Source organism: Cervus canadensis, chromosome 18 (assembly GCF_019320065.1).
Source record: "Cervus canadensis isolate Bull #8, Minnesota chromosome 18, ASM1932006v1, whole genome shotgun sequence".
NCBI classification, from domain to species: domain Eukaryota; kingdom Metazoa; phylum Chordata; class Mammalia; order Artiodactyla; family Cervidae; genus Cervus; species Cervus canadensis.
Window position 1 is genome coordinate 43,899,413 of NC_057403.1, and position 12,927 is coordinate 43,912,339.

Genomic DNA, 12,927 nt, shown 5'->3' on the forward strand with positions numbered 1-12,927 from the left:
TACCAGCACCAAATTTTGAACACTTCTTTACTTTCTGGCACTGTAAGATAGTCCAGGTTACTGGTAAGAATAGTTTAATGGAGTGGTTGAGGTAGAAGCAATAATACAGTAGAGTAAGAAGCAAATGGGAAGAAAGTGACAGTGTTACATACTTTACTTAAATAAATGAAGGGAAAATGGCAGGCTACAGTGGAATTGCAAACTTGGGGATATTTACTGTATGAGAGAGAGAAAAAGAAATTAGAGAATGAATTTTATCACAGTATAAAATTTAAAGCCCTTTCCACAAAACAATTCAAAATTATCATACCACCAATAAAAAATTAAAATATCAGGGCTTCCCTGGTAGTTCAGTGGTAAAGAATCTGCCTGCCAGTGCAGGAGTTTCGGTCTTGGTCCTTGTTCTGGGAAGATCCCACATGCCTTGGAGGAACTAAGCCTACTGAGCCCATGTGCCGCAACTCCTGAAGCCAGTGCTCCGCAACGAGAGGCACCACAGTGAGAAGCCCATGCGCTGCAACTAGACACTAAATCCCTGCTTGCCGCAGCTAGGGAAAGCCCATGTAGCGACAAAGACCCAGCATAGCCAAGAATAAAATAATTATAAAAAAGAAGAAAATGAAAAAGACACTCTATCAAGAAAATTAAAATATCATATATAAATATCACTTTGGTAAATAATACAAACTTCCCAAAGCACCTTTTCTAAAATGCTTCTTGTTCAGTCGCTCAGTCGTGTCTGCCTCTGCAACCCCACAGACTGCAGCAGGCCAGGCTTCCCTGTCCTTCACCACCTCCCGGAGCTTGCTCAAACTCATGTCCATTGAGTCTGAGACGCCATCCAACCATCTCGTCCTCTTTCCCCTCTTGCCTTCAATCTTTCCAGCATCAGAGTCTTTTCTAGAGTCAGGTCTTTGCATCAGGTGGCCAAGGTATTACAGCTTCAGCTTCGGCACCAGTCTTTCCAATGAAGGTCCAGGACTGCTTTCCTCTGGGACTGACTGGTTGGGTCTCCCTGCAGTTCTAGGGACCCTCAAGAGCCTTCTCCAGCACCACAGTTCAAAAGCATCAGTTCTTCAGCGCTCTGCCTTCCTTATGGTCCAACTCTCACATCCATACATGACTATTGCAAAAACTACAGCTTTGACTACACGGACCTTTGTTGGCAAAGTAATGTCTCTGCTTTTTTTTTTTTTAGTTCTACCACTTTATTGCTACCAACCCATCTCCCTCCACCCTTGTGCACACATGCTCAGTCATGTAATCCCATGGACTTCAGCCCGCCAGGCTCCTCTGTCCAAGGACTTTTCCAGGCAAGAATACTGGAGTGGGTTGCCATTTTCTTCTCCAGGGTCTCTGCTTTTTAATATGCTGTCTAGGTTGGTCATAACTTTTCTTCCAAGGAGCAAGAATCTTTTAATTTCATGGCTGCAGTTGCCATCTGCAGTGATTTTGGAGCCCAAGAAAATAAAGTCTGTCACTGTTTCCATCGTTTACCCATCTATTTACCATAAGATTTCTAGAATATGTTAATTCAGAAATAATTTTCCTTCCCAAAAGTTTCCACTATTTCTTATTTGACTTCACAAAATTCCTCTTAATCAAATTATTAAAGTTAATCAAATATTAATTATTCCTAACTGCAGATGGAAGAGTTCAGGGACAGACAGGACAAATGTCTATCACACTGAAATAACAGCAAAGTTCAACTCTTCTGCTAAGTTATTGTCATAGATGACTACTGATCCAAAGTCCATAAAGCATTACATTTATGACAATGAATGAGCAATCAGTAGCCTTTCCAAAGCAGTAAATCCTGCTATTTTCTATTTCTTCCAGATAAAAAGAAAGACTGAAGTGTGGTAGTGGCAGTCTGACAAAACCCATGGGTGAAATACATTCTTACAGCCTTGAGAAAACCTGGTACAGTAGAAGGGCAATAGCGTAAGCAAATTAGCCAGCGCACAGTTGCATAATTTGGTGGACAACACTAATCATCATATTCTAAATTCTTTGGACAATGTTTTCAAAGGTATTAATAAAATAAATATAAAAGAAAAAAAAACAACCGTCAAATCTTTAAAGAGGAGATTGAGAACTGGTTATGTACAAAGACACTGGTTTTTTGTATACAATGCATTATGAAAAATCAATTTTACTTTCAGAATTCTGAGATATTTAAAAAACTACTTGAACATTCAAGTAATTACTAACATAAATAAAAATGATGGTAAGGGGAGGCTAATTTAAATACATTTGCAATAAGGAAAAATTTTTAAGTAAGGTATCTGAACTTGATTTACATCTTTAGGCAAGAGAAAATCAAATACTGAAGAGTAGCTATATATAAAAAGTCAAAAGCATTTTAGAAATCACAAAATATACTTAATTTCATCATATTAAAATTTTATCTTGCAGAATGCAAAAGAGGTTATGAGAGAAACTACATCTCTGGATGTAACTCTAACCACAACAGAAGTTATTTGTGGAAGTAGAAGTGATGGGAATTATATGAAAAAACTAAACATGACCTTTTGGCATCCACAACACGCTTAGGCATACTAGCTGTGTGTCATAAATGTAGGTAGGCCTTTTGATGTTAAAGAAAAAAAAGTATCATCATATGGCCTGAAACTTATAAAAAGCACAAGACAGATCAATAAAGTCAGGAAATACAGTCCAGCAAGTCAGGACTCAAAAATCAAATTCCAACAATTCAATAAGAAATGATTCTAACAACGACAGACGTAGTATATCTAAAAATACTGGTTGCAAATTTACCAGATTTCAAAATGCAGAGTACAAAAGACAGGATTAAGAAGAATATGAGGGGCACTGACCTGTAGGAATAGTGCTGGGAAGTTCACAATGACGTAAGGTTTGATAAATGATAAAGGGCAATTAAAAACGCTCCATTGACTGCTTTAAACAAGAGGGTTAGGGTCTTGAGGACATAGTGTGGGAGGGTGGGATGGCCAGGAAAGGAAAATCAGGGAAGGAAGAGGGGACAGATGCAAGAGAACATAATTCTTCAAGTATTACTACACTCATGTCCATACTAAGTTTCAAAGCGAGTAATATTTAGATTCATGAAGGGTTTAACTCCAATGCTAGGTCTGAACCTGGCAGAAATCATGCTACATTTCTTTTAAGAATAGGAAGAAGCAAACCTATGCATGTCAATTGAGATCTTCCAAAATCTGTCTGACAGAATCTACTTCCTCAACTTGCACATAGCCCCTCCAAATGAATGAATATTTTCAGCTTAAATCTGTGATCCAGTCAATCTTCTGGGTTCCTCTAGCCTTTCAATTCAGCTTAAGATCTCTTCAGCAAAGCTACCATTAGTTCTTAATTAGCCTCCCTCTTAGACCATACTCAAAAATGCTGATGAAAAAAATCTTAAAAGGCCAAATCTATAAATGGGTATTCTCGTAAGCACGCGTGTACACGCACACATGCACACACAAACACTCCTACCTACTTAAAAAAAAAAAGGCAGGGAGAGAAAAAGTATGTACAACAGTTCATGTGAAAAATACCAGGAAATTTTAGCTCACTGTAAACTAAATGAATATATGGTATAATGAGCTTGCCAAAAAAGTAAATGCAATCTTAGACTGCACAAACAGGAAAGAAGTATAATGAACAAGGGAGGTGATAATTATAGTATACTCTAGTCTCATTCTCTTTGGGGTTTAAGAGGAACACAGACTAGATCACTCATTCAAGACATAAGATTTGAGTACATACTATCTACCAGACATGCTGTTTTAAATACCGGGAATAAAACAGTAAGCAAGATAAAGCCCCTGATCTAATGGAGCTAACATTTTAAAGAAAGAGATAAGCAAATGGGGGGAAAAAACCAGGTAAGGATAATGGCTATGCAAAGAATGAAAACAGGATGATGTGATTAAAAGTGATGGGGTGACTATTTTAAAATGGACTCAAGGGAAGTCTAACTGAGGAGACCACTTACTGAAATGTGAATGAAAAGAAAGAACTAGCAACACAAAGATCTGAGGAAAGATGAATCAAATTATTCTAAGCAGCTTTGAGAAATTAGCAACAAAGCACAAAAACCAACATTCTGATTTTTATATTTTAAAAATCCAAGTTCCCCTATTGGATAACATTTGCACTAATTACACTGTCCTTTCCAGTCTGTACTTCTGGAGACCACTCCATGCAAGAGAACCTCAATTTCTCTTCCGATCTTATCTGTTCAGGTCCTACAGTTTTAAGTTGGTTCCTTCTAATTAGCCATCACTATTCTCAATGGTGTGATTTTCAGCGTCAGGTTTTTTTTAACTATGAACTAAAATCTCATTACAAGCCATCAGTTCAGGGGATAGCCATTAACATTCTTTATAAATGTAGTGGACTAGTGTTTTCAGATTGGAGAAGGAAATGGAAACCCACTCCAGTGTTCTTGCCTGGAGAATCCAAGGGACAGGGGAGCCTGGTGGGCTGCCATCTATGGGGTCGCACAGAGTCAGCCACGACTGAAGCGACTTAGCAGCAGCAGCAGTGTTTTCAGAAACACTGGTTACAGGTTAATACATACACACCCCTACATATATACATTCATAAACATTAAAAAACACACCTATGCTGGGTCCCAGGAAAAAAATTTTGAAATACACAGTTCTAAGAGGTTAATGAATGCTTCAATTTTATTTCATAGGGGTTCAACGCAGACTCTTCACTTAGGGTTGGAGGGCTGTGAGTCATCTGGTATTAGTCTACCTGGAGGATGGGATCGACCATATTGGGCAATTAGTTAATCAATCAAAGAGATAAACAGTTATAGCTATTTAATGGATATAATAAAAATAAAAACTGACCCTGAAGCTCAGGTGAGCATCACTGATTAACAATATCCCATGCGTATTGCCACACATCAAAGGTGGGACCACCTAAGACAGCGCTTTGTGTTTGAAACCCTCTGAAGCTGCCTATGCATCCCTTCTTTTGACAAGTTTAAACCCATGACCACAGTCCATGTGGTCACAAAGAGTCAGACATGACTGACACACACACAACCTATAACCTCCCCTGTAATAAACTGTAACCATAAGTATATAAAAGTTCTTCAGCAAGTTCTGCTAGCCTATTATTTAAACTAAGGGTGGTTCTGGGAACCTCCAGAATGTGTAGATGGTGTCAGAAGTAAAGGCGGGGGCTTCCCTGGTGGCTCAGTGGTAAAGAATCCGCCTGCCAATGCAGGAGACTCGGGTTTGACCCCTGATCTGGGAATATCTCACATGCTGCAGAGCAACTAAGCCCATGCACCACAACTACTGAGCCTGTGCTCTAGAGCCCAGGAGCTGTAAGTACACATGGGCTCACATGCCCCAAAGACTGAAGTCCAAGTGTCCTAGAGCCCACGCTCTGCATCAAGCCACTGCAATGAGGAAGCCCATGCACTACAACTACAGAGGAGGCCCTGCTCTCCACAACTAGAGAAAGCAGTAATAACGGCACAGCAATGACAACCTGGCACAACCAAAACTAAAAAAGAAATAAAACTATTTTTTTTTTTAATTAGAAGAAAAAATGAAGGCAGTCTCGGGACTATGTTAGCTTTGCAGTTTATTTAACTCTTGAGTAATACTTTTGAATGAAAACAAGTTTGATGATAAAATGACGAGATCTTGATCTGACAACTATCTTCGAATGTTAGCCTATTGCAAAAATTTTCAAGTTTTTGTAAGATGTATAAAACTACCAATGATTCCATTCTATTTCATTCCATACAATGAAACCTGGACTGAGAAAACTATTTCCTTAAATATTCCTATGCAAATCTTAAAGTAAAAAAATTTGTACATAGGAAAATATCAATATGCCAAGAAACTCAGTAAAGAATACAGTAGATTTAGCTGTTTTCACTATTACATATAAATCTGCAATTATCTCAAGATAAAAATGTTTAATTAAAGAAGACAGCTTAGGCCTTCCTAAGAGCTCAGAGACAGTCTCCTTCTGGCCTCAAAGAAATAAGCTGTTATGAGTCCTACAGCTGCAAGGAAATGAATTCTGCCAACAATCCCGTGAGCCTAGATGAGGGTGTGAGTCTTTGATGAGATCACAGCCCCAGTGGACTTGCTGGATGCAGTCTTATGAGACCCTAAGCAGAGAAACCAGCTAAGCTGTGCCTGGACATCTGACCCAAGGAAACTATGGGATAATAAATGGATGCTGTTTTAAATTACTAAATATGTGGTTGATTTGGCACTACATTCACATACCCTACAACTGAACAATTTCACTCCTGGGTACACACTCCACATAAATACACAGAAAGTTCAATAATAGGCAAAACTAATCTATGAGCGTGTAAGTCAAAATAGTGAGTACCTTTAGGAATAGGGCAAGCAAGCCTAGTAGGAGGCCTGAGGAGATTTTTAGGATTGTGATAATGTTCAATTTATTGATCTGGATTGGTAAAGTAGATGATGTTGAGTCTCTGAAAATTTATCAAACTATTTACTTATAATTTGTGTACTTTTCTGTATGTTCAGTTCAGTTCAGCTCAGTCGTGTCCGACTTTTTGCGACCCCATGAATCGCAGCACGCCAGGCCTCCCTGTCCATCACCAACTCCCGGAGTTTACTCAAACTCATGCCCATCAAGACTCTGAAAGTGCCTACTATTTAATCTTACTATCATTAATCTAAGTAAATAATGATTTATTACACCCAGATATTTAAGAAAAAACCATCTGTTCTAATGCATTGATGTCTTAACACTAAAAACAAATTATTTTTCCTTATTGTGTTATCATGGTATTTAATGTTTTTTATCCAAATAAATAGTAAAAAATAAAAAGGAAATATTATGTATCTTCTCCAATACCAGGAGAAATCTATAAGATACTGAAAGACATCTGAGACTTTACTTCAACCAATGTAATTAGTGATGGGGGAAAGAAAGGAAATTTTTTAAAACCTACAATCAAAATGCGAAGGTTTTAAACAGAAATAGAATATTTTAAGTCTATACTCATTTTAGATTGTTAGCATTTCTGAATAACATGATCATCTTCTCTTTTTCCAGTTATATCTCCAATTTCCAAATACTGAAATACATTTTTTTTTAAAGTTATATCAATGAATTTACTGTTTCAGTTGTTTGGAGTGCCCTTTCTCTAAAAGGTAGCCAAGCAAAGATCTTATTCAAAATTCGGTGTAGATATCACTTCCTTTTTACAACATGTAATTTTACTGCTATGTTTGCCAAAGCATATTGTAGTTATTTAGAAGTCAAGGTCATATTCGATTTGTATCTTTAAAACCTAGCCAGTGTTTGATACAGTTGCATCGTCTACGCAATGAGGATAATCACAGTATCTATAGCTATGGCAAACCTATACAGCATATTAAAAAGCAAAAACATCACTTTGCTGACAAAGTTCCATATAATCAAAGGTATGGTTTTTCCAGCAGTCATGTACCAATGTGAGAGGTGGACCATAAAGAAGGCCGAGAGCCAACGAATCAATGCTTTCAAACTGTGGTATTGGAGAAGACTCTTGAGAGTCCTGTGAACTACAAGGAGATCCAACCAGTCAATCCTAAAGGAAATCAATCAAATATTCATTGGAAGGACTGATGTTGAAGCTGAAGCTCCAATACTGTGGCCACCTGATGCAAAGAGTCGACTCATTGGAAAAGACCCTGTTGGTGGAAAAGACTGACAGCAGGAGGAGAAGGAGATGACAGAGAATGAGATGGTTGGATGGTATCACCGATTCAGCAGACATGAGCTTGAGCAAACTCCAGGAGATGGTGAAGGACAGGAAAGCCTGGGGTGCTGCAGTCCATGAGGTCGCAAAGAATCAGACACAACGGAGTGACTGAACAACAATGCCCATGTGTGGAATCCAGAAAGGTTTTACAGATGAGCCTGTTTGCAGGGCAGGAATAGATAAAGATGTAGAGAACAGCCATGTGGACATGCGGGAAAAGGGTGGGTGAGACAAATGTTGGGACAGTAGGACGGACATATGAACACTTCTGTGTGTGAAACAGATAACGAGTGGGAACCTGCTGCACAGCACGGGAGCTCAGCGGTGACCGAGATGGGTAGGATGGGGTGGTGGGAAGTGGGTTCAAGAGAGAGTGGAGATATGTATACGTATACCTGCTTTACCTGATAGTAAAGCAATTATACTGCAATTTTGAAAAAAAAAGAAAAAACACTTATTTCTATTTTTTCATCTTTTCAACCTTAAGAGAGATTTCAAATAAATAAGGCAAATATGAATATCTATTTAATCTCATTTCATGAAGATTAGCTTATTTTCTCTACCTTAAAAATAGTGTGTAATTAACCATTAACAATAAAAGAAAATAGTGACTCTGGAGTTAGGTAATCTTGGGTTTAAAATTTCTTTCTGTTACATATCAGCCATGTAACTTTGGGCAAGTTTGTTAATCTTTCCAAACTATAGTGCCCTCATCCATAAAATGTGTATAATACTGGTACCAGCTATAAAAGATTGTGTTCAGTATTAAAGCAAGCTAATTCATGCAGTGCATAGTGTAATATAATTGGCTATAATATTTTTTGAGTGCCTATTTCTTAAGCTCTTTATAAATATTATCCTATTTAATCTTACATGTATCAGTCACTAAAAGAGATAGCTACAGGCACTATGGGAATCTCGGTGGTTTGTGCATGGCCCCGGAGCTGGATCCTCCGCGGCCTGGAGCTATGGGACGGAGGCCCCCAGAGGGGAGTCACTTACCAGAGCGAGTAGGCCCTTCATCCAGAGCTCAAGTCTTCTGACTCGTGGGAACAGTGGGACCTGCCCCAACTGGGTTCCCTCTCCTCCTTGTCTGCGTGGCCCTCACGACCAGGAGTGAACTCCCAGTTGGTCCAGCATGAACTGGAAGGTGCTTGAACACTTCCCCCTGCTGCTGTGTATCTTGGCGGCGAAAACACTAATCCTCTCCCTGGCGTTTGCCGGAGTCAAAGTCTACCAGAGGAAACGACTGGAAGCAGAGCAGCAAAAGCTGGAAGCTGAGAAGAGGAAGCAGGTGGAGAAGAAGGAGAGCTAAAGGGGAGTGAAAGATTTCATGGTGTAAATGTCAGCTCGAGTGGACTCCAGCTGAGAAGAAAGTCTTAATTATTGAACGATATGTCAGAAGACAAACTCGAAGCCTCTAGCCTAACTGAAAATGATGTGAATTTTTATATGCTTTTAGAAGAACCAGTATTTTGTTTGCTAAAATAAAATAACCTTTGTAGAATTAAAAAAAAAAAAAAAGAGATAGCTACAGAACTAAAAGTGTTTGTATATAGTGATTTGCAATTCAATTGTTTTGTTTTTTTAAGGAAAAGGAAACATTTTATTTTAATGAGTGAGTGAAACAGTAGCGAGAGATTTGGGAAGTTATGGTGTCATGTATGAGGCTTTGAGTGCCAGGCTAAGTGAAGACTTTGGGCAGGAAAAATTATGACAAAAGCTATACCGGATTAACCTGGCACCAAAGTGAAACAAAGCAGAGGCAGTAATTTAGAGGAGGTATATCTAAGTTATCAGCCCTCACTGCCCATCTATAAAGAGGTCTACATTCAAATGAAAAATGTTAAATTAGATTTAAGAAGGTATGTATTTGGGGAGTATCTTGTACAAAGTAATACAAGAAGGCTTGGGATACCATAAAATAAAAGAAGTAGAAAATATAGAGTGAAAAGCTAAGAGAGCTTTAGCCAGAATCTTGGAGAATCTGGATCAGTGCACAGGAGAAAAAAGAACCAAGAAATTGGAGAAAGAATAATCAGCCTAAGACTTTGTAGTGAAGCAGATCCATAGAATCTATATGGATTCTTGAATTCAGATCCCTGAATCCATAGAAACAGATCCCAGAAAAAGTGATGAGCAAGTGTCAAAAACTGAGTAGCTATGAGAAGTAATTGGTCTAACCTTTACTCTACATTTCAAGAAGTCTAGATGGTTTATTCTCACCAGAAGTACTGTCATCTATATTTTTGCCTTAATATATCACTAAAACAGTTTTCAAATATTTATAATCTCTCATTCTTCTCTTCCCTCAAAAGAAAGCTAAGAGATTGCAGTAACTCACTTGTTTTCCTCAAATTATGTAAATCCCTTTCATTTATCCCAATTTTAGCCAACGTTTTCCCTGAAGGAAAAAGTACATTTAGAAGGCACGTTAAAACAAAGGGGAAAAGTAATTAATTTTTAAAATGTCAGAAAGAATTCATAGCTACTTACAGACCACTGTTCCTCAAAGGACATCCTGGCAACAAGAAAATATATAAAATTTGTATGTCAGGATAATTTAAATTGGTATGCCAGGATTATTTAAAAAAATTTTAATGACAAAGCAATGAAGACGTGGATATACTTTTAATTCTAAAGTCATGACCAACACCATTTCAGTGGGATATCTTAAGTAAAAATGATTTTAAAAATTCAGTAGTTTATCCTAACAGTTGGAAAAACTTGAATAAGATTTTAAGTGAAATGTGAAATTACTATTGACTATCTTCAGTGACCAACCTAGACAGCATATTAAAAAGCAGAGACATTACTTTGCCATCAAAGGTCCATCTGGTCAAAGCTATGGTTTTTCCAGTGGCCATAATATGGATGTGAGAGTTGGACTGTAACAAAAGCTGAGCGCCAAAGAATTGATGCTTTTGAACTGTGGTATTGGAGAAGACTCTTGAGAGAGTCCCTTGGACTGCAAGGAGATCCAACCAGTCCATCCTAAAGGAGATCAGTCGTGAATATTCACTGGATGGACTGATGCTGAAGCTGAAACTCCAATACTCTGGCCACCTGATGTGAAGATCTGACTCGCTTGGAAAGACCCTGATGCTGGGAAAGATTAAAGGCAGAAAGAGAAGAGGGCAGCAGAGGATGAGATGGTTGGATGTCATCACCGACTCGATGCACATGAGTTTGAGTAAGCTCCAGGAGTTAGTGATGGATAGGGAAACCTGGCGTGCTGCATTCCATGGGGTTGTGAAGAGCTGGACACAACTGAGCGACTGAACTGAACTGATCTTCGGTGTGATAATGGTTGTATTAAAAACCTCTCTCTCATTCTTTAGGAGATTTTAACATGAAGTATTGAGAGGTAAAGTCCTGTGAGGACTGGAATTTACTTTCAAGTCATACCACCCAAAACAATAAAATCTACGAACTTATCTATAAAAAGCAAAAAAGGCAAAATGTTACACCTACTGAAATGAAAGAACATTTATTTACTACTTTTATTTATTTAGTTCATTTTATTTGTTTTTGGATACTGAATATTTTTCATTAGAAAATAACTTGTCCTAATCCACTACCATACTAACAATTCATTGACTGGAACACACATATGTATTAATAGGACAATTTCACTTTAATCCCAAGAATACTGACAGCTTTGCTTTTAAGAAAAATTTAAAACTATAGAGTCTACAAACTCTTAATTCACAAATCAACTATATTTGAATTGACAGATATAAAGCCCAAGGTATGGATAATGATAAAGATTTCCATAAAGAGAAAATCTTTCTCTTGGTCTTAGACAAGCTCACTACCTACATCCCCAGCTTACCGGCTCTCACAACACACTTCACACATCTGTGTCGTTGCGTGTAAAGGAAACGTCTTTCTTTACATCGGGCAAGAGGAGTCCCTCTCCCTTGTGAAGGAAACGTCTTTCTTTACATCAGGCAAGAGGAGTCCCTCTTCCTTGTGAAGGAAACGTCTTTCTCTACATCAGGCCAAGAGGAGTCCCTCTTCCTTGTGAAGGAAACACCTTCCTTTACATCAGGCAAGAGGAGTCCCTCTTCCCTGAGCTGTACAGTTTGGAGGGTTTGATTCTTCTGTCACACCCCTCCTCAAGGTCAAAAGAATGTACTACCTCTTCCCTCTTCTAGAACATGCTCCAGGTATGTAGGAATTCCCTACCTAAAACAGTTTCACACTCACTTGCAGAGCCCACCTGGGTCTATTCCCTAGGTTTGTTCTCTCAAGGAAAACCTTGTTTGGCAAGGAACACTTTGTATGGCAAGGGTAAAGAGATGGGAGCAAAGGGGAGCCTGGATATGCAGGCTGAAAAGTCCACATTGTGTTCGTGAGGCCACTTGAAATACAAGATAGCAGGAGGAGGGAAAGAGAAGTAGAATGACCTATTTCTGCCATATTCTGGGTGTGGAACTCCATAGGGCCCAAAGATTTCTATTTTCAAATAAATGCTTCTATCTCTCAAAGCAAAACAGAACATATTTAACAATTTATTGATGTCACAACTTTAAATATTTTGACATACAATTTAAGAGCTTACATTTGTACTCTTTCCCTGGGACTCACAAATTTTAGAGGCAAGCCAGCATAAAAATGAGTTAAAGAAATAGTTACATAAGAAAGTAGGGGAGTGTAAAAAAATGTTATGTAAGAAAAAAAACAATAAAAGGAAACAGAATCAGATTTTAGATTATGCCACTTGGGCTTCAGTTTCTGTAACTATAAAATTTTAAAAAGTTGATTAATAATTAAAGGTCTTTCTAGTTATAATTTTTTTTTTAAATCCTTGAAGCAAGGAATCATTATCAAATAATAAGCTGACTTTACAATTTACAGGGCACTTTCAAATTTACTGTCACATTTATTAATAAAAAATGTTAAAAAATATACAGCCACATACTACAAATGAGAAAACTTGCCTAAGACTACTACGATAGTAGACAACAGGGCTAGGACTCAAGCCTAGCTCTCACTACTACAAATCCAGTGCTATTCCTACTTTATCAAAGAAACTTATGTTCAAAAACCAACCTGCAAAATATTTATTATCCAACAATGGAACTGAGAAATGAATGACAGATACCAAGAACAGAAAAACTGATTTATCTTCTTCATAAATAACTCATTTGTCTGGTGACAAAAAT

The 12,927-nt window shown here is 38.0% G+C and overlaps 2 protein-coding genes across 15 annotated transcripts in view; one reads left to right on the forward strand and one right to left on the reverse strand.

The window, feature by feature from the left end:
* The window catches only part of CHD9 (chromodomain helicase DNA binding protein 9), a 219,426-nt gene that overhangs the window by 101,118 nt on the left and 105,381 nt on the right, over positions 1–12,927 (reverse strand). The gene's annotated exons all lie outside the window — the stretch shown is intronic.
* LOC122420240 (small integral membrane protein 11A-like) lies at positions 8,679–9,220 on the forward strand. Its single transcript, XM_043435150.1, has 2 exons — positions 8,679–8,724; positions 8,808–9,220. Exon 2 carries the CDS (start codon positions 8,895–8,897, stop codon positions 9,069–9,071), a length of 177 nt encoding a protein of 58 aa, XP_043291085.1. The 5' UTR covers positions 8,679–8,724; positions 8,808–8,894; the 3' UTR covers positions 9,072–9,220.